This window comes from Sprattus sprattus (assembly GCF_963457725.1).
Source record: "Sprattus sprattus genome assembly, chromosome: 17".
Taxonomy (NCBI): Eukaryota; Metazoa; Chordata; class Actinopteri; order Clupeiformes; family Clupeidae; genus Sprattus; species Sprattus sprattus.
The window spans coordinates 19,523,065-19,546,580 of NC_137915.1; the positions used below are offsets into that span (position 1 = coordinate 19,523,065).

The 23,516-nt window shown below is 40.3% G+C and overlaps 1 protein-coding gene across 1 annotated transcript in view; it reads left to right on the plus strand.

The window, feature by feature from the left end:
- Nucleotides 1-17,745, plus strand: part of vstm2a (V-set and transmembrane domain containing 2A) — a gene marked incomplete at both ends in the record, with an annotated part of 36,753 nt that extends 19,008 nt beyond the window's left edge. Inside the window, 3 exons of the mRNA XM_080854853.1 lie at nt 11,484-11,534; nt 11,714-12,041; nt 17,669-17,745. Coding sequence (XP_080710979.1) covers nt 11,484-11,534; nt 11,714-12,041; nt 17,669-17,745 — 456 coding nt within the window. The remainder of the gene's footprint in view (nt 1-11,483; nt 11,535-11,713; nt 12,042-17,668) is intronic.
- Nucleotides 17,746-23,516: the final 5,771 nt, after the last annotated feature.

Consider the following 23,516-nt stretch of genomic DNA (forward strand, 5'->3'; position numbering starts at 1 on the left):
AGTTCTAAAATCTTGACTGGCTTCCAGTTAGTTACAGAAACATGGTGTAATTACGCTATAAATCACTGAATGGCTTAGGCCCTGAATAAATCTATGATATGTTAAAGAAAATAAATCGAGTAGTACTCTTGGTCCCATGGACATGCCCGTATTAAGACTCTGTGGTGCCCCTGGGCAACAGTGATTCTCTGGTGCCCACCTACCCCCACCCCGCAGAACACAAACCATACCTATCCACAGGGGGGTATTGGTCCTAGAATAGAAATACTTTCTTACTGTACTCAGGTATAATTTCTGAGTATCTGTACTTTACTTGATTGTTTTTTTATACACACTTTTTGCCTAATACTGCTCCACTACGTTTTCCATACATTGATGTAAGCTATGTAAGGAATAATGCACAGGGAGCAAGTCAGTTATGAGAAAATAACCGTATCCTACAACAGGGGGATTCTGCCGTTTACCCCCCTGAAGTGCAGTTATTTTCCATAACTCACTTAGTCCCAGTGCATTATCCCGCTTATATCACAGCTTACTTGCCAAAGTAATGAATGCATATGCTGTAAATTATGTTTAATGTGAATTTATGTTATTAGAAATCATAACTTAATACAGTGCAGAACTATTGTTTTATCTTTTGTTGACCTTAATGAAATATCATTACTAATCTCAACAGGAATATTATTCGTCTTAATCATAAGAAAGTTTATAATTTAACTTTTGGTGCTTAAGTAGGACACTTAAATCTGCTATAATGTACACAGAAAAGGAGAACAAATCAAGCTTTATTTAATCAAACTCATGTACTATATCACACCAAACAATGAAATCTGACATTACAAAAAGCAATCCAACTTTAGAGAGATTCAGTTATCACTAAAACAACTCACAGCACTGCAAAAAAAGCATTGCAGTTCACAAAGCTTTCCAAAACCTAAATAGCTAACAAGAAGTGATGACGGCTATCAAAAACATTGACGAGGTTATGCATTTAGTGACACACAACGGCTGATGTTTTTGATAGCCGTCATCACTTCTTGTTAGCTTTTTAAGTTTTGGAAAGCTTTGTGAACTGCAATGCTTATTTTCGGTGCTGTGAGTTGGTTTAATGATAACTGAATCTCTCTAAAGTTGGATTGCTTTTTGTAATGTCAGATTTCATTGTTTGGTGTGATATACACAAAACTTGTGTATAATGTCCTTGAAATCCAGCCCCCTAACGAGCTCTGATTCAATGGTGAGTAGGGAAAGTGAGGAAAGCCGTTGTTGTGTCATTGTTGTCCTCAGTACATTTTTTACTCGTTTTAGAGTGGGAAAAGACCTCTCTCCCTCACGATTAGAGGCCGGCAAGGTTAAAAACAGTCTTAGCGCAACTAAAACATTCGGGAATGCAGGAGGAACCACAGGCAGACTGAGACACATTGTGGGACGTTAACGTGAGCAATTTTTTTGGTCACTGTTCTCCCAAATGTATGTACTGTATTATTGCAATTACATTTATTTAAAAAATATATTATATTTAAAATATATACATATATATATATATATATATATATATTAGTGCTGTCAGTTTAACGCGTTATTAACGGCGTTAATGCAAACCCATTTTAACGTCGCTAATTTTTTTATCGCGCGATTAACGCGTTGTAAAAATCTTTTTTTAAAGATTAACGTTCTTTTTGGCCTCGCAAACTGTGTAGTAAGCTAACGTTACGGTCTGAGTGATGGTGAGCGCGATGGTTGATAAAAAGCTTCTGAATAGAAAGTTTACCTTTAAAAGTTGTGTTGTGCAAAAGAAGTGAGCTTCACTGTTGTCTGAAAATGTCAACAGGCAGCTGGCTGAAAGCACAGAAGAAGTAGGCTTACCTTTTATTGGTAACCTAACTGTTACGGTTTATTGTTTTTGAAATAAAAGGCCTGACTTCTATGTTCACAGCAAACTTGAAAAAAAAAATTAAGCCATGGTTTAACTGCACTATAGGCCTTGTTTATCTTAAATGTGCACTTGATAATTTTATTTTGTTCCGCTCTGTTTGGCAATGTTGTTTTTCAATAAAATAAAACATTGCCTAAAGCAAGCCAATCCACTTTTCCATGTTAATAAGAGCATTAAAATAAAATAAAAATGATGGAAAAAAATAATGAAGGGCCATTTAGAATAGAACAAATGTGTGATCGCGATTAATTTTGATTAATTTAATCGCGATTCATTTTGAATTAACTATGACAAAAATGCGATTAATCGCGATTAAATATTTTAATCGTTTGACAGCACTAATATATATAAATTATATAAAAAATACATTGGTTGCTTGGTAGCCCTTGAGCCCAGTTGCCCATATGGTCAATCCGGCCATGCCCATGGAACAGGTCAGCTAGTAGAACCCAGAGTCCAAACTAAACATGATTGAGCTCTACATTTCTTACCACATCTTACTTTTAATTATATAACTTATCTTGTAATTGCATTACTCCCTTTTAAATCACTCTTTTATGTGCTTTGGACTTTCTTTTTAATTACACTTTGTTTTGAACTATTTTACTTTGCATGTTCCTTTTGCCTTTATTTATGTAAGGCATATTGAATTGCCCGTGAAATGACATCAAATGCTTTATCAATAAACGTGCCTTGCTTTGCCTTACATTACAGTATTACCATAATTCACAGGAACTCCTCAGCAGCCATAGAGTGATTAGTAGATTAGTACAGATATCTTAAATTAAGTAATGATAATGCAAATATTCTTCATTTCTGATTTAACTGTTAGGCGAGGGTTAAGCAGGACAGGGAAGAGTGACCAAATGAGTGACAGTCAATTGCTGTTTGACTATTACTGGTCCATTTGTGACATAGCTGTGACTGCTTGGCCTGTTAGACCATACTAGAAGTCCACTTCAATCATTTAGTTAAAGCCTTATAGAAACATATGTTATATCCTATATAGTACATAGATTGTATGCTAAGAACTCCACAAAAGCCTGCAAATGTCACTTGTAATGTTATCTTGTCATTTCATTTAGTTCCTGGAAGATTTGTCACAGTTTGTCCTATTAGGTGTGCTATTAGGGTATTTATAAACACTAGCAAGGAGCACTCTTTACTGCATAATAATGTATGTAGGCATAGCATGCATGTGAATAAGATATCCATGGAATATGTTACTAGTTTATAATCCTTTAGTGTAACCTTGTTCTTAACTCTGTGTCTGAAGCCCTTACCACTGACGCTCGGGGTGAAATGTTAAGCAGCCTTTTTGCCAGCGCTTGAAGTCTCCTTGGCCTGTATTTTCTTTGAGGTGTGTAAAGGGTGTTCGCCTTTTGTCCTCCCAGGCCATTTTTTATTCAGGCTTTTGAGAGCACCACAGTTTGCACAAGCATATTTTTAGGTCTGCCCCTCTCTATCTTATTGAAACTGTCTATTAAAAGTCGAACTAAGGATACATTATTGATGTGCTGACTCTACTGTTGCACCTCATTGTTCGTGATGCATAATGCAAACAAATTATATGTTATAACTTCAGTTATTTTTTTATAACAATTATTTTTTTTCTCTGATTCATGCCATTTAACATGTGACATCCACCTTGCTTTGTTCACCCTTCCGTATTCCTCGGCAAGTCACTTAGAACTCAGTTACCCTGTTTAATTGGGTCCTATGAGTCTTGTGTGTGGGGATACCTTCAGTGAACCCACATCTCCTGGATCTAACTATCACCCCAGACTCGAGGAATGCTATGCTGACCTGCTTGCGTTTTCTCCTGCTGCAGCCCAGCCTATAAATAACCCCTCTGAGTGGAGCCCTTGAAGGTGCTGTGATTTCTTTGTCTTATTTATTTATTTATTTCATGGGTTGTTGGCTCTATTTATTCAACAGGACTCAATCAATGACACCTAGTTTGGGCTTTTAGGTGTCTGTCTGTAAAAGAGTATAGTGTGTAAAGTCTGATATCCTCTACAGTAAGTACATTGGGTTCAACATATGATTTGGTTCCACAGATGGTTCATTGTGATACTGTTGCTTGATTTAATGCTTGAAATGAAACACCAAGATGTATCTGATGTACAGTAAAGTGATTGCATGTTCTCTCACCATAGGATTTCTCCATGCATGTTTGCTAACCTCTTACATTTTTACATGGCCAGCTAACATACAGCGTGGCCTTAGTTATATTAATAATCACTCTGTTATCGTCACATTTACACAAGTGTGAGTCAAGATATCTCCCCGTCACTTGGACATTTTAGATATGTTAGATTTGATCACTAGACACTCTCACTTAATTCCTCAATTAGCACATGCTTAGTGATGAGGAGATAAAGCAGTAGGTAACAGGGTAGTCATGGGGTTTAATATCTGGGGGCTCCAGTGGCTTGGGCTGTATCTTACATTAATGTGTGGTGTCACACGATTTGAGTTCTACCATTGCTCTTCAAATGGCTCTTCTGTGTATAGCTGAAGTAGAATAACACAGTTAATTTGGGGTAGCTTTGTGTTGATCATTGACTGTAAACAAAATAAAGGTGTGTGTGTGTGTGTGTGTGTGTGTGTGTGTGTGTGTGCGTGCGTGCGTGCGTGCGTGCGTGCGTGCGTCTTCAGCACATATATTATCCTATCTGCATGTCAATTGCTCTCTCAAATGACTGACTGTCAGTCAATGAAAAATACAGTGCATGGATTGTTTTTCTTCCAAAATGCTCAACATCCCTGATAAAACACCCCCATAGGTGGTATTCACAAGGTTCAGGAAGGTCTTATCTGATCTGTGGGTGAGGTGCAGTCATAATGACTCACGCGGCCCGGTCACAGGCATTCAAAGACATGCCTGTATTTCAATATAAATGATGCCATTCTTCTCTCCTGACAGTAATTTGGTATGCGGGACCCTGAAGCCTGGTGTATTATGCACAATAATTGCAGGACACATTTTACAAGAAGTCAATTGCGGTCTGCATGAGGAATGACATGGTGTTATAGCTGAGGCTTTCTGCAATAATGGGGATTGGGAGGTGGGGGGTTTCGCACAATCAAAAACTGGGATCACCAGCACTACTGCATTGTGAATGAACGACTCGCAATGGGAAGCTAATAGTTGGGGGTTATGTTTTCCAAAAGTCACAGTAAATTGTGCGTTATTGTCTGTGCACTCACGGCTTAGGAATGAGTAAGCATGATAGCATGAGAGACAAAGATGAAAAATGGTATGCTTTCTGAATAAACAAACCAACAAATAGATGGCTACACAGACAGACAGCCAGCCAGCCCTTAGGCAGTCTGCCCTTAGACATACAGCACTTAAATAGACAGAGATGGACAGACTGATAGATAGATAGATAGACAAACACAGAGACACACAGATAGACAGATCGATAGATAGATAGATAAATAGTTAAATAGATAGATTAGTTGATTGATAGATAGAAAGATAGATACACGGATATATAGATCGATAAGAAAATGCAGCAGTGGACGTTCATTTAATTAGCACACTTTGCTGTTTGCTATAAAACCATTGTTAGCACAGGGCAGCAAGCGGCTGGTGGCTGCCAATAGAAATGCCTGATGATGGACTTCAATTGGAAATTCATTACGTCACAATTAAGTTAATTGCATTTGCACTGGCTGGAGAACAATCAGAGTTCTTTGGTTCTCCGTCCTAGTGTGTGTGTGTGTGTGTGGGAGACGACTGTAAATTCAACATACTCTGAATAAGATTTAACAGCCTAATGTTCTTGTACTAAATTCAGTCAATATGCTTGGACTGACAGGGAGTGCAGGAAAGACCAGACTTAAAGTCACTGAAATCACTTGATTTTCTCTTAGGCCCAATCCCATTTCTAATCTCTACCCCTACCCTTACCCCTACCCCTTCGCCTTCGCTTTTTCAAACGGAGGGGTAGCCGAAGGGGTTGAAACGCTAGCCCTTCGAATTGGGATAGCACTTCAACAATTACGTACGTCATCAGTACGAAGCGTCAGCTGTTACGTTACCGGAGAGCGACAGCTGTCACTCACCAGACATAAACAAACATGGCGCCTGCAGCTGTTATTTACACAATGCAACATTTCATCAAACAAGTTTTAAAATCATGAATTACAAAGAAAATACTTTCATTTGTGTGATGCTTTCCCTGCTGTTTCCGACATTTTTAAATGGACTTGCGCGATGTTTTTTCTTTAATGATCACGGGTTCGCAATGCATTGAGGGAAATCAGTCTACCCCTCCGTTTGAAGTGTGCCCTCGGAAAATCTCCGTTTGGAGGGGTAGAAAGCGCTTCCCCTTCCCCTACCCCTCTGTCTTAACGTGAATTGGGACAGCCCTACCCCTCCACATGAACGCGCAAAACGGAGGGGAAGGGGAAAGACGAAGGGGTAGGGGGAGAAATGGGATTCAGCCTTAGAGAAACATGTTTGGCGTTATTCAAGTTTGTCTCAGTCGGGTCATAAACTGTCATGAGAGATGACAGGTCCCCTCATGAGCCGTGGCCGTGTCTAATGATAAAATTGTGTTGTCATGACACCTCTCATAATGTCACATGCTATGACAGTCTATTTTCCCAACTAATAAGCTCTTATATAAGCTGTCAAATAACCAGTAATTAGTATGACTAATATGTACTGATAAATATATATATTCTGTCAGATGAAACATCTGCCATACTGTAAAGGGGCTATTTACCAGCCTAATTGCTGCCCCCTGCAGGTTACCTTATTCGGACAGATTTACCTGGGGACTGAATCAAGTCAAACGCAGACCAAGATGTAAAGAAAAGCAAAGACTTTTATTTTTCTTTGTATAATACTTTCTAAAAGCACCTTGAGGAGAGAGCAGTGGCCTGAACCTGCATCACATTGATGTAAAGTGCTAAGTACTGATTAATAAATAGATAAATAACATGAAAGATGTAGGCCTACACACAGGAACAGATGGATCTATAAATTAGCATTAAATACACAGCAATTTCATCTGTGTTTCAGATGGGCAAAGTACAAGCAAGTAAAACCAATTAAATTCATCCAAATTATAATGTCAGTGCTAAAATCCACATCAAAAGCCACAAGGCATCCACAGCAACCCATAAGCACAGCAAACAAAGGCTATGTATATCCCCTCCTATTCCTCAGTACAGACACAGCACTTTGCACAGGACATGAGCTTGCTCTGCTTCCTGCTCACACATGAACACGCACTAACAGACATAAGAAACCCGCCGGGGAACTCAATTCCCCGGAAAACAACAAAACATTGGGTACACAGAATACTACCTTATAGGCTGGCCTCCTTGCCGCGACCGCCGGTCGTGGGGTATAATGGTGGTACACTGACCAGTATTCGCAACACGCAACTATGTTATCTAACGCACTTGGTTCAAATTATTATCTTAGTATTTCACGCGACGCATCACTCACCCACGTCCTGGCACGGCAGCCCTCGGCTTGGAGCTCAGCCGTATCTCCTGTCCCTGACCTCCTGTTCCTATACAAACAACCCCATTATATTTCGTTTACCAATTGCTTCATGCACCACAGGTGTGTCGTGACGTTTAAGCCGGCAAACGGGCAGGACTCCGCCCCCACATTGTATTCCATTCAAACACCTGCTTACAATTAGTTCAGGGTTCAATATAACCACTGTCATATAGGAATGTAAATATGAATACGTACATATTAATATATATAAAACTCCTCAAAAAAAGTTCTGAAACGTTTCTGTAGTCGATTATCCCTCCCCTTTAATAATACCAATTGGTAGTGTATTGTATATCGTTGGAAAGCCTGATTAGTCACCTTTACAACGAGGTACAACTTGTAAGGATCGTGCATTTGTGGAATGAGCAACACAGCTAACCGTGTGGGTAGCGGCCCACATTTTTTTGCCAAAATCCCCTGCAATATTCTTCTGTTGGTATTCACTCTTGTTTTGAGTTGCTTGGTGGATTGGATGATTCTCCCACAGTATTAAGGAAAAAACAACAAATATTGACCATTTTTACACTTAATTCACTGTCAGGGACCTCAGTAGCATGTGGAAGATCCATACGCAGCCACAACAGCTTGGCACCTCTTGTGGGATGGCATCCCATTCCTGAACCAGAATTTGTAGCAAGTCAGCCAACATGGTTGCGTTGGTCACTCTGGCACGTACAGCACGCCCAAGCTGATCCCACAAGTATTCAATTGGGTTGAGGTCTGGACTCACGACAGGCCATTCCATCCTATCCACTCCCAAGTTCTGGAGGTACTCTGTGATGATCCTGCCTCTGTGGGGGCGAGCAGTGTCATCCTGGAGGATGGAGTTAGGTCCCAGATTCTGGAGATATGGGATCGCCACTGGCTCCAGAATCTCATTCCGATATCTCACTAAATTACAACAGAAGAATATTGCAGGGGATGTAAAAATGTGTAAAAATGGTCAATATGTGTTGTTTTTTCCTTAATACTGTGGGAGAATCATCAAATCCACCAATCAACTCAAAACAAGAGTGAATACCAACAGAAGAATATTGCAGGGGTTTTGGCAAATTTTTTTGGGCCGCTACCCACACGGTTAGCTGTGTTGCTCATTCCACAAATGCACGATCCTTACAAGTTTTACCTTGTTGTTAAGGTTACTGATCAGGCTTTCCAACGATATACAATACAATGCCAATTGGTATTATTAAAGGGGAGGAATAATCGACCGAAAAAATGTTTCTGAACTTTTTTTGAGGGGTTTATAAATAAAGGCTTTAAATATATTCAAATAAATATATATATATATATATATATATATATATATACTGTAAATATTAGGGGTGGGAATCTCTTGGCACCTCACGATTCGATTCGAAATCGATTCAGAGGTCAACGATTCGATTTTAAATCGATTATCTATTATCGATTTTAAATCGATTTTGTAATTACATTTTTTTTTTTTTTTACACATCCATTTTATGTTGAAATGCAAGCTGCATCGACTATTGCATTGCTCATAGAAAGTCAAAATTGTGACCATTAAAAGCTTTTTCTCTAATAAAGCAAATAGAGAAGGTAATTCATCTGTTGATTTTCTTTAATTATCAAACACAAAGTAGGAAGTGATTTTAGACTCTGAGTTGCAAACTCAAATGATTCAATAATCCAAATGCATCGATAATCGTTTTATCGGTTTCGAATTGATTATCGATAATCAATCAATAATTGCATTTCAACATAAAATGGACGTGTAAAAAAACTGATTATCAATTCTAAACCGATAAAATTATTATCAATCCATTTCGACTTTTAAAACATTCGAGTTTGCTACTCAGAGTCTTTGCTACACTTCCTACTTCGTGCTTGATAATTAAAGAAAATCAACATCAATCTCTATTTTTTATTAGAGAAAAAGCTTTTCCTTGTCACAATTTTGACTTTCTATGAACAATCCAATAATCGATGCAGCTTGCATTTCAACATAAAATGGATGTGTAAAAAAAAAAAAAAAAAAAAATTTATTACAAAATCGATTATGAACTTTTCTGAATCGAGAGAGAATCGTTTTAGAGAGAATCACGAAAAATCGAATAATCAATTTTTTCCCCCAACCCAAGTAAATATATATATATATTTATTAGAATATATTTAGAATATATTTAAAGCCTTTATTAAATATTGTTCTGGCTGAACCGAAGCAGCACGATATGAATGTTAAGAATGAGAGATTGTGGTTTGCCTGACTTATTCAGAGTTCAAGGGGGAAAAAGAAACTTTTTTCTCCTCCTTCTCACTGTTGTGTTATCAGGAGGCATTATAATTTGTAAAATACATGCCTCCCCCCTCCCTAAAAGGTAAAGAAGACTCTAATGCTGCCTGGTAGCATTTCCTAGAAGGCCCTGTCTTACGCCGTGTGTGTGGTGTTTACAGTCGATCCGGGTCTGTTTTGATTGTCAGACAGGAATAGATTGCCCTTTCTCAAAAGGACAGCTGCTGCAAAACAAGACTGACAGCTGGACTAATAAATCAGATGCCATAGAGGCACATATTCAAGCAGCGCTCACAATCAAACTGAACAATTCTACAAGTCCTCCAAATTTCAACGGGGATGCATTAGAGGGGGAAAAAAATATTGAAAGACTGGTTGGACATTTTCTTGGTGCTATTGACATGAAAACTCAGTGCAGTAAATGGTTGTGAAACATTCTAACGTTACAGGCAACAACGGGACTACAAGTGCTTCAGGGCGTGCACTAATGAAGCACAGTTTAATGGAATTCCTTGAGATAAAATCTGCATAAACATGCCCACATCATCTGAAAGTACCTCTATTAGCTAGTTTGGCAGCAATGCCAGCTGCAGAGCTTGACCTGAGCATCTTTATTGATTTTTTTTCTTTGGAATACAAGTCCCTCAAACCTATTTTTCATTTTTTAATTAAAATACAGAAATCTATAAAACCCATGAGATCTCCATACAATTCCCATGTCTGACATACTTGGGGGTTAAAGCAATATTAGGCCTCACGGAACTCATCCATGTGGGCCCTGTGCCATATGTTCCCCCATACGGCTAGGCATTTTTCCTCCATGTAATCTCTGGAGATTGCCTGGCTGTTCCGTTCTCACAATCTCTGTGGTTAGTGACAAAGTGCTAAAGAAACTCTCAACCAAAAAATTCTCTTGATTACCCCTTTCCCCAGGACCATTTTTCTGATCCAAGCTACAGCTGATGGCGTTTTATCTGTTTCACACATGGGCAAATCCTAAGGCACTGGCATCTCACTCATGCCCATAGTCAGCAACTCTGGACTGGGCGTTGGTCCAATTTGGCATTCGGCGGGGAATAAATAAATAATGTCCGCTAAAATCAATGCTTTCTTTATGATGTTGGCTTTGAGTGCCTTGTTTGATATTGGGCTTATGGTCTGTGCCACGGTGCGAGAATATGTGTAGCCCCTTGTTGTTGTTAGCTGTGGTTGACTTATAGTATTTATTTGCTGTATGTTCTGTAATTGGATGCTTTAAATGAGCCAATGAAAATCTTGTCCCCATTAACAGAAGTGGTTGTCTAAAGGCTTAGATTTTGCTTAGCAGTTTAACATGTTTAACATGAAATATGGGCTTGTTATGTCTACATTACTTCCTCTGTCTCTCTGTCTCTGTCTCTCTCTCTTTCTCTCTCTCTCTCTATCCCTCTCTCTCTCTCTCTCTCACTCTCTCTCATTGGCTGTGAAAATGTTTTTTTTTTTTGTCAGCACTGTTTACTGTTAAGAGAGTATTTTGTGTGAATTCATCCATATCAAGCATTTTAAATGCACTAAATATCACAGCATAAGTGTTGAAGTGTTGAAGAGTCTATACAGAGAACTGCAAAAAGGGAGCTATCTGTTTTGTGATTGTGCTCATTTACACCACAATAGAGAGCTTCAATGGTTACCAAAAATTGTTGATGTTTATCGTCCTTGGATAATTTGTGAGCAAAAGAGGGATTTTCCAATTTCTTATAAGATCTTGTTTTCTCTTTTAGATGGACATCACACCAGAAATTGATCCAGATGATGAAGGAACCAAGATAAGTGTAAGTCCATTCATATATCTTCAACAGCCCAGTGCAATCTCATTTATGGACCCACTTGACCATTCTCAAGTACTTCAATAATGAAAATAAACCAACAAAGAAAGTCACAAAGACACATACGCACACACACACACACACACACACACGTGTGAAAAGTCTCTGCTTTCCTGCATCCACAGACAGTGAAAGTGCAGGGGAACGACATCTCCCATCAGCTCCAGAGATTTCGGGTGGACAAGAGTGACGAGGGAACGTACGAGTGCCGGGTCATCGACGCCAATTACGGAGAGCTGCGGGAATACAGGGTCCAGGGCTACCTGAAGGTGAACGCCACGGCAAGGACCCGGCCACCAAACAAGACTTCCCCCCTGCACCTGACGGACAAGAAGCCCCGCAAGAGCGGCTCGACGACGGGGCAGGACAGCGGCATGAGCGCAGACCAGAGGCCCTCCAGCTCTTCCTCACAGATGTCATCGTCCAAAACAATCAAACACACCCCAGGTTCAGGTAAGGGCTATGTTGTGTTGGGGTTTATTCGAGAAATATCTGGTTTCGAGTCCAAATTAATTTACTCTTGACACACTTTATTCAGAAGTGTATGAAGAGATTTAGAAGTTTGAAATGGTAGAAGAAATGAAGTGAAATGCTTTGAAAGTGTATTTTATTGTGTTGCCAATTCATAATTCCATGTACAACAACAACAACAGTTGGCAGTGGCAAACCAATGAAAATACTGACATGAGGGGACCTTTTTCTGAAAGCTAAACGTGACTTCCTTTTAAAATCTACATTACACAATATCAGTTAATGATGTTTGAGTGACATCCTGTTCGCCCAATTGGAGCCACTGAATAGTTAAGATTAAGACTTGTGGAGAAAGTTTGGAGATGGCTGCACAGACTTCAATGACCCAAGCTTAGAGAGGCCATAAGGGACATAGTGTCCACATAACAATATCCTTTTGAGCTCAACTACGAAAACAGAAATCCTGAATCTCAAAATTTGGATTACATTTTTTAATTTATTTTTATTTACATCATGAGGCAAGTTTGTATGGCATATTAGCATATCATTTATAAAACAGTAAAGGCATGAAGTTATTTTAACTGAAAAAATGCAATTCCAATGGCTATCCGTTTTCTGCTGATAGCTGCACTATGTGGATTGTCCTGCTCAGTGTGCCACATAAATCCTCCCACCCACCTCCTTTAGCCACGTTTATCCACAGCGCTACAGAATCATTACAATGCAAAAGCAAAGCATTGCAGTAAACGCTGTGTTTGCCTCATGGCCATAGCAGACTTTGAAGTTACAAGTGACGACAGTTCCCAGGGAAAACCATGCCGCCAGTGTGCCACAATATTTTGCAGATAACTGTTTATCGTGCCCACACAGTTTTTTCGATGAGCTATGGTGCGTTTCCTTGTCGACAATGCTTGGGTTGAGGAAGTGTGTGTGTGTGTGTGTGTGTGTGTGTGTGTGTGTGTGTGTGTGTGTGTCCTTCTTGGCCGCTGTGTTTTCCAGACACAGTGATTCACCGTGATTTGTCTCGTTCATATTGTCGTGCAAGCTGGCTGCGCTTCATATTCAGTAGGGTGTGCTTTGATGGTTATGACAGGTCACATTAGTCACCAAGGGTGGGCTGGTTTGTTTGTTATTATTTTCTTCCTCTTGGTGTTGCAAATAAAAACAAGTATGAGGTCATGTCTTTTGTTTTGCCGGTTTGGTGTAGGTTCAGTCTCACGAGGTGTTGTGGATGTCTTGTTTGAATGTATAGACAGTTGCATTAAGATGTTCATTGCTCATGCTTTGGCTTGTGGGACATGAGTGATTGGTTCTGACAAGGCTCTTTGTGAATGCGTAATCAAAGACAGTGACACATAGCTGTGATCATTATGCGAGTTCATGTCGTAATGACAGAGAAAGCGCTGCAGCAGACATACTGCGTGGATATGTGGCAGTTCAAGTTATAACATTAATACAAGAAGAGGAAGAGAATGTGGGGTTTGAGTGTATGGACCGATTTAAACAAAAAAGAGATAATTGACATTCTTACTGCTGTCAAATTATTGTGCTGTTTGTGTTTAAAATAAGCATATATGTTAGTCTGGGAAGTCCCGCCCCTCTTCTTCCGGCCAATTTGATTCAAATGAAATGCAGTGAAGGGGCGGGGAATTCCCAGACAACATATATGTAGCTCTTTGGGAAAAATCTTTTCAGATAGATAAAATATATACAATTGTCAAGGCATGTCAAACTACCTCAACAGTGGGTTTACAGAGGTAAGAGGGTTAACAGCAAATAAGGTGATTGATGCTCAATTTATGTCCATACTCCTCACAGTAGTTCACACTAGTGTCATTGTAATTAGTTTGGCACAGACAGTGCATTCAGAAAGTATTAAGACCCCTTCACTTTTTGTGTCGCAGCCTTAGTGTTCTAAATTAATATTACCCCTTATCAATCTACCCTAAAAACCCCATAAGGACAAAGCAAAAACAGGATTTTCAAATTGATTTAAAAAGGTAACAATTACAGCCTCAAATCTCCTTGGGTATGATGTGACAAGCCCTGCACTCCTGGATTTGGGGATTTTATGCCTTTCTTCACTACAAAGCTCAGCTCTGTCAGGTTGGATGGGGTCTGTCAGTCGACGGCCATTTTCGGATCTCTCCAGAGATGTTTGATTGGTTTCACGTCAGGGCTCTGGCAGGGCCATACAATCACAGAGTTGACTCTGAGCCACTTCTGAGTTGTCTTGGCTGTGTGCTTGCTGGTCCTGAGCTCTGGACCAGGTTTTCCTCTAAGGATTCTCTTTGCTCCGTCCAGCTTTCCCTCAACCCTGACCAGTCGCCCAGTCCCTGCCAGGGAGAATCTTAACGATTTTAGCATAAGACTGCAACATAACAGAATGTGAAAAAAGTGAAGGGGTCTGGACACTTTTTGAATGCACTGTAAAGTAAGAATTATATTCCTGAACACAATTGGAAGACAGTTCAGTCTTGCTATACCCTCCATTTCCATAAATAAGGAGCATTAATACCAAAAAATTCGTCTGTGAACAGGGTTTAATGGTCAAATAATTTCACAGCATTGATTTCACATTCAAAGGCCACACTTGATAATGGACTGTATACCTCCAAATATACTGAGGCAAGACCAACTCACCATTTATCCACAGATAAGCCATAAAAACCTGACACATGCAAGCTCAAGTATTGACAGAACCACCAGTTAATGTTACATGATACATTGCGTTGTTAACACAGGGCATCTACTCTCCCTCCCGATTATTATTGTTGCCAGATAAATGTGAATTCGATTTCCCACTACAATTAATCAGAGATAACACAGTGTGGCCTTGCCAATATTTACGAGACTTCCTAAAATTAGCGTGCTTTAACCTGACAGTTGTAACATTGCACTTCCCTGCACTGAAGCCTCATATGCATGGATCTAAGAATGGTTGAGAAAGGCCCAGTGCTGGACAGGGCCTCAAGTACATGCTAAACAGTAGTTTTAAGATGTAGCCTGTGGACACAAAGAGGCTTTATGGGCAACACAATATCTCACAATGTCCGTACTCTTAGGCAACTTCGGAAAATGGTCCCCCTCAGCATACCTTCCCTAGCGTTTTTATGAATGTAATTAATATATCAATGAATGGCCATCCTTGAGGGAGGATTTCACAAGGAGACACATGTATTGCTAGCCTGCAATCTGGCTGTAAAATGACCACCATCATCAGCGCTGTCCCAGGCTGTTCCTCCAGCTGGAGCTGCAGTCTGCAGGGGATGGCAGGAGAGGAGCATCACTCGAAGATGGCTGAGTGACTCCGAATCAACACAGCATCTAAAACCCAGCTTCCTCCCGCTGAGGGTGGCACCAGGTGCCACTGCCTTGCCACAGGCTCTTCTCTCCTTCACATCTTTCTCCCCTCAGCCTGGCTGCAGCTGCCTGGCATGTTGAAAGAGAGAGAGAGAGAGAGAGAGAGAGAGAGAGAGAGGAAGAGAGGAAAGAGAAATATATTAGGGATATATTCCAGGAATATTTAGAAACATAAGATTTTGCATATATACCCCTCCATTCGCCAGACGCTTTGGCATTAGTGTACAATGTTATTGCCATGCCAATAAAGCCCTTTTGGATTCTGAATTTGAAAGAGAAATGGAGAGAGAGAGATGGCATCTCTACAGAACTCATTCCTGGGGGTGAATGTGTGAAAAAATCTTAGCCTTTCACATCTCATCCGTCATGTGGAGAAGTGCAGTGGTGTCGGCGTGTGTGCAGCCTGCGGTGGAATAGTGTATGCAGTGTGAGGTTGATGCGCTCCAGTGACTGTGAACTGTCACCGCCGGCTCGCAAAAAAAGAAGCCTCTGGAAAAAAGAAAAAATTGGATACAAGGGCTAATCTATACCAAGGGAAAAACTCCCATGCGGTCAGCTTCCTCAAAGACTCAACAAATGCAGGATTAAGACACATATAAGCAGGTCTTGCAAAAAAGTTCAGACGCTAACAGTTAGCATGTGTCAGAAAAAAGCCTGGGTCTTTTTAAGATACTTAACTGTTATTAGTGGAGAGTGACTGCAGAGTTTTTTCTCCCGCTCCTGAACCATCTAGAGGATTAAACCCCTGGTGCATCACCTCCATACTGGGAGGGAGAGGAGGCCTGCAGACATGATTAATTATTCTCTGCGAGAAGGGATGTTTGGGCGCGGCATGATTGCTTGCCCTCTCTGGTGCCTCTGTTTGCTTGATCACTCTGGGCCAAATGAAATCTGGCAGCGAGGAACACCAGGTCAGAAGCTTCTGTCGCTCTCTCTCTCTCTCTCTCCTCCACTCTGTCTCTCTTTCTCTGTTCCCCTCTCTCCCCCCCACGTCTCTTTTCTCCTTCCCAGTCTCTCTGTGCATCTCCTCTTTCTCCACCGCCCCCTTTTCTCTCCCCTTTCTCTCACTCCTTGTATCCCTCTTCCTCTTATCTCTTTCTCCCCATCTCTCCTTCTCCTCCTCTCTCTCTTTCCTTCATCTCTCTCATTCCCAGCATTGAGCTGGGCTGAAGGAGAGCATCCCCAGACAGTCCTCATTGCTTAGTCTGATGGAGAAGACCCCCAGATAAATGTCACCCTGCTTTAGTGAATATTTCATTTCCCATTTTCTTACTGTTTTGTGGAAGTGATTCCTGGTCCTATCGTATGCTCCCCTTCCCCTAGCGTTGCCTACCAGTCCATGGACAGTAAGACCCCATCTTTTTACTGATGTGTGAGACCTTGTAGACTATCTATTGTGTCTCCAAGGGTGTTTCGAAAAGAACCATAGTTATATAGAATGCCAGGGAAACAGACTGGCAGCACTGCAAACCCTCCAGCTCTGCGCTCTTTCTCCCAAAACGCATAGACTCTCAACAGGTTGCATTCTGCTGGGTCCCGCTGGCTTGGTTGTATTTCCTAGATACGTTGTTGCTTTCATGCAATCGCGCCATCTCTTATCAAAACAAGAAACATGTCCCTCATGTCCCTGGCTCTCACGGCATTTGCACAAGATTGTTTTGTTGTGTTGCAGTCATAACAGAGAGAGAGGGGGGGGGGGGAAGAGAGGGGGGGGGGGGGGGGGGAGAGAAAGAGAGAGAGAGAGAGAGAGAGAGAGAAAGAGAGAGTAGGCTGCAGTGACTGTGTGAGGAAGGCATCCCCCTACAGTGCAGACGTGGGCTTTGATGAGTTTGGGCAGTGGAAGGGACTCATGTAAATCCATTTCATGGTAGTTCAAAGACAGTTGAGTCAGTGGTTCCTTTTCTTTTCTTTAGGGGACGATTATATCATTGGGTTTATGTGGGTGCTGGGGGAAGAAGGAGAATAAGTCTCCTTTTTTGACAGGGGACTAAATAATACATGTCTATTTGGATGCAGGGCACATGCACAGGATTCTGCACAACACATATAAATAATGTAGCTTGTAGCTTTTTCATGCAAACATCCTGAAGAATGAACTCTCATCTGCCATGCTGAACATATTGATATACTGAATAGCACAGGATAGGATTTGTTTTAGATGTGCATTGTTTATGTATATCATATCAATCAAGGGAAACGTAATGTTGCTGAAATGTGTAAAACGTGTCTTGTGCCTCCCTCCGCAGGTACAAGGATAGCCACACGCCACGGACTTGCTATCCTGCTTCTCACATGTGGCTTTGTGAGGAGCGCATTGCTATAATTTCAACCTTGACTCTTTTATTCTCCTCCCCTTGCCACACACACACACACACATGATATCATCCTCTCCTCTCGAAGCAAAGAGAAAATTGCCTGCTATTTCCATGGAGTGGTCAACACAGTTGGCCCTTACTTCAAAGCACCACTCTGCACTCGACGATGCATTCTAATCACCTTTCACCGGATGCACCTTTTCTACCCCACCTTAGCCAATACGAGGAGCTGTTGTAGTGCACATTTAATTTCACATGCCCTTAAAAATACAAAATCCACGGACAAGGACAGAGATTAAAGATATATATTTCACAGAAATATTTTGTTTTATTTTATTGTATTTTTTTTCTTCTTTCTTTTTAAATAATTTTCCTGCAGTGCATTTCATGTAATGTTTCAGAGATGAAAAACAAAATCTATATTTGTGTTTATATTATATGACTATATACAAAAAAAAAAAGCATTGTATACATATGTAGGTAGATTATTGCTTGACTCAAAAGCCCCAGTGTCCTGGACATTCATTGCATTAATTGAGGGTTTGTGATCATTTTCTAGAACCATCTCCCATTGGTCAAAGAAAAAACATGCATTATACATTAGTTTACAGTACGCTGCGCTTTTAGCCGCTAATGGATTTCTGCTGGACTGTGTGATGAGATGTGAGCATGGTCAGCTATACTGGTCTGACATGCGTTGCGGTGTTGGCCGTAGGTCCATGCAGATTGCTCATCATGTTTGTTTTGGGTCTCTTATTTGGCATAATAAACGTTGGCTGGGGTTGTTCCCTTCTCTTCCCCTGATTGGTATTCGGGTAACACCACCGGAGCAACAGAGGCTCATTCACTCACTCTCAAACACACTGCTTTAGTGCCACCGTGTTGATAGACAATTAGGTACCACAAGGCAGCAAATTACAAAAGCAAAAGTTCCACACTGTTATTATTACGGTATTTTTATGTCATTTCAGTTTGGAATATTATAGCTCTGCGTAGCCCAGGCAACCTCCTCTGACCAATTCAACAGCTTTTCAAAAATACATTATTGGATTTCAACTTATTAGGTCATTCAAAATATAAAGAACTTGTTCATGATTCTAGAATTTCCCTCTAAAAAAAGTACTCTATCTAGGTATCTATAACCTTGGGTATGGGTGTGACATGCCTTTCACGTTGTGCACAGTCTGACATAAAACATGGTATTAATGTTTCATAATATATTCAAAGTACCCAAACTCTTAACAAGACATTGCCTTTTGTGTTGGACACTACATAACATTTTATGAAGCACAATGCAGAATATAGCCTACTAAGGGACTGATTTACTAAATTGCGACCGCAGCTTAATCTGCGCCTTTGCCAAAGCGCAAAATACCACATGGTGTTTTGCATCCTATTTATCAAACAATAATGTTGCCTAACCCCGCCCATTAGTGTTAATAGCGCCCCGCTAAAATAGGGTAGACATAGCCTGCGTTTTCCTGCCACCATGGATGATGAGTTAAAATTTGAATTAGAGCTTTTGGTTGACAAGGTTACAGCAAACTAACCCGGTTAAATATAGAATCTCATCAATATTTTCTCGTGTAGCCCTCCCGTCCACATTAAAAGTTGTGATCACTTTAAGTTCATGACTGTCCTTTATTGGTGAGCTGATTTTGGGAAATTAAACTTTTCAATGAACATTGAGTTTCTGGGTTGCTATGGCTACCCCTCAGTGTACCTGTGCAGCTTCATGTTAACGAGTTTATGTTCACAAGTTCATATTTACACATATTAACATGAGTTTATCACACAGGCAACTGGAAACTGTTAAGATGGTTCCCTAAGCTAGAGATAGCTAGGATAGTTAATAGCCAGGTTAACTGCCCATAGCATCCCGTTTAATAGTCTGGTAGGAATACACAACACCCCTTAGGCCTACTTTAAAACGGTGTATTCCAACACTGAAAACTATGTTTTTCAAAAACGCTGCCCTCGGCGGATACATTTGAAAACTGGACTTGTAGTGTGGACAGGGCAGGGGCAACTGATGTTCAGACGTTCGGTTGCCTGGCACTTATTTAGGTTATAACGTCAAAATAAACATGGAAGGTGAAATGAATATGCTGCTCTGGCTCTACAATTTGGAAATTGGAATAGTGTAAGTCGTGTTGAAAAAAATATTTCTGCGCGTTGTCTGTGTCTTCGCCTTGCTCTAAGTACTGCTGCAATATCGAAGTTTTCAGACTCAATCAAAACACGCTTCCTGGTTAAGACGTGCTTTTATGAGGCGCATAATTATCCCGCAAACTTGAGACGCACTCTCGCCAGGCAGTTTTAATACCACGGAATACATAATTAGGCGCACTTAACGCCTCTCCTCCCACCTCTTAGCGGTACACACCCATTTTTTTCTTATACCCTCCCAGCAGCGGTAATCTGCGCTTCTACTCTGCGCCTCCTTTGTAAATACCGTTTTATGTTTACACCCGCTATTTTACGCCTGAAATGGGCGCAATCCTGTTCGTAAATCAGGCCCTAAATGCTTTGAAGTATTTGTGTCGATGACATTTGCTTCATAAGGCCCGGCACAAGTAGCATGTTACTAATAGATTTTCCTAACATCTATGCCATGTGTTACAAAACAGCAAAAAATAGAACGAAGAACCTTGGAAATGCAATCACTGTGCATAACAAAGCAGGAAACTGGCGCAAAGTGGGTGTCAGTGGAGAAGGGGCATGAATATGGAATGACTTACCAGTCTCATAATACTCCATGCCTTGACAATTGGCTTCACATGGCACAGTCACCACTTACAATACATGTCGTGCATAACGCATGACTGTGTGAAATGGCAGTTACATCCTCCTTAAGCATTGTGTCATCATTTGTGTCGATGACATTTGCTTCATAAGGCCCGGCACAAGTAGCATGTTACTAATAGATTTTCCTAACATCTATGCCATGTGTAACAAAACAGCAAAAAATAGAACGAAGAACCTTGGAAATGCAATCACTGTGCATAACAAAGCAGGAAACTGGCGCAAAGTGGGTGTCAGTGGAGAAGGGGCATGAATATGGAATGACTTACCAGTCTCATAATACTCCATGCCTTGACAATTGGCTTCACATGGCACAGTCACCACTTACAATACTTGTCGTGCATAACGCATGACTGTCTGAAATGGCAGTTACATCCTCCCTAAGCATTGGTTACCTAAAAGGAATTAAGAAGCACACCAGTCAGGCTTGATCGTTTTAGAAAAGGTTAGCACAAGACAACAAGGCCCTAACCCATTTGTTAGCATTCAACCAAAGACAGACACAAGACACAAGTCAGTGATTCTTTCCTGAGTGGATTTCGAGCTCTCTTGTATTATGCCAAATGTCCCTTCTCATTTTCATGCAACAACATTTTTTTGGCTTTTTGTTCTTTTATCAATTCTTTATATTCTATATATTATTCTTTATATTATGTTCATCCCTCAGATTGTGGCCACTGTGTTTTTTCACCATTTGGCCAGAAACCATGCTAGCCATTCTTTGATTCGTTGATAGGAGGGCCTGTGTGAGCCATTCAGTGGGAACCTTTGGTGGAATAGTCATTACACACTTCATCAGTTGTGCTTTAAACCACATGAGACCCCCCCCCCCCCCCTCCCACCCCCACCCCACCCACACACACACACACCCCAGCCCAGGGCTTTAATTAGTCTTGAGCTCATCTCGCAGGGGTGACCACAGGGTTAAACAAATGTTTAAAAACCTGTAAGACTCACGTGTAAGAGAATGGATAATTGCAGAACACTGGTCCTGCAGTCTGACTCGTAAATTGGAGGGTTTGTGTGATTATCGCTGGTAGGCAAATGTATGTAAATTAGATGGTGGTTTCAATGGAGTCTACTGTGATGTGTTATATTTTCTCAGATGAAGTTTGATAAAGCCTGTCATGTGATTTTGGGGTCATTTTTAAAAGACAGAAAAAGCCATTGACTTTCAATTAATTTCACATTTATTTTGGGCAGTTTGGTCTGTGTTGACACTTTGATTTTCCTAGTGGGTTCTGATAATTCACAGCTTAAGGACAGTGACTACATTTGTACAAAGTTTTAGGCAACTCCCTTGTACAGCCAGAGAAGTCTGTCAAGAAGAAAAAAGAAACAGACACATTTGTACAGTAGACCCTCACAGCATGAAACTTCCCTGTTTTTTTTTTTTAATATGTGAAACAACAAGAGACAAACAAGTGGTGTTTTTGCTGATACATTGTCATGTGAACTGACCACGTTTAAAAACAAAACAAAAAAAATGAAAAAGGAACTGTTCTTGCAGCATTTCAAGCAAGATCAAAATCCATCAGATTCAAAATCTCCAAGGAAAGCTATCCATTTTATGGACCATACCCCTTAGATGTAACACATGGATGGATATTACCTTTCCTCGTGGAGTTTTTTTCAGGAGACAGAAGTTTTTTTTTTTCTTGTTTTGGAATTATCTGAAATCAACTATTGGATCTAAGAGGATTGCTCTTATGTATTGTTTATTCAAAAGGTGTCCATTTTCTCTTTTTTGCACATAGCAAATGATCCTATATGACCACCACAAATCATCATGAAGTATATTATTGATACTATATGTAAAGAAAAAATATATATACAGTCTATATATTACTTTTTCTTAAGATAACTTGTTGAGGTTAACACAAGATCTCAACATGACATGTATGTATTTTTTAAGTCTTTCTTTCTGTCAGTGAGACATCGTACTGACCTTGTTACATTTCTATTATAATAATAATAATTATTATTATTATTCATGTTTGCTTTCCTTTGGTACTTTGTGGTGCGTCTTTGCCAAACACTGTGGCAGTTTATAACAGCAGTTTGTGAATATCATAGAAATAAAACATCTTTACAGATGGGAATTAACTTTCTTTTTTTTCCAAGAATGTCTTCTGTAAAATTGGTGTTTAATGTCTGCAAAGTTGCTGTTCCCAGTTGGGGGGACAGTAGGTGTTAATTTCAACTCAAAGTCTTATCTGTGCTTCATTTAACTGTATGCTTTGTGTTGTTACTGATAATGAGTTAGCTTTTTCCCAAAGATCATTTGGTATAAAATGGAATATAATAACATCCATGGGCACATCATAAAAGATGACAATGTATACAAATGCTTTAAATTGTATTTTTTGTCCCAGCTTAAAAAAAACGATGTAAAATGCCATTAAACTGCTTTTCAACATTACTGTTGTTGTAACAACACTGATACCACAGCTTAGGTGTTTGTTTAAAATATACTGTATTTTTAAGATTCTTAAGATAACGGGGGGGGGGGGGGGGGGGGGGGGTGGGAGAGTTGACACATTCTTTGCAAATGTTACAATACTACTCAAAATTTGACGTCAAATTATTTTCAGGTGTATGTCAGCAGGATTTCTGTGTAAATCCTTCTGGTGAGGTGTTTGAGAAGCAGAGTGTGTGATCAAACATGGATTTCATAAGGCAGGTAAAGACACTGCTTGACATTTCCCCATGCTAATTCAACATGGCGATTGCCATTTCGGTTATTAATACGTAAGCCGCGTGTACATTTTAGACACTTGTCTCAGGTTGCTATCAAATACGGAGATCCAGCTCTGTGTCGGAGGGAGCTGAGCTGACAGGCTTTGTGGAATTAGTGAAAATCCAGATAGCTGATTTTCCATTCTTCCAGCTGTCTTACCAACATTTCTTTGTCTCTGTACACAGGCAAGCAGAGAGAGATAGGAAGACAATGCAGAGATTTGCATGCATTGCA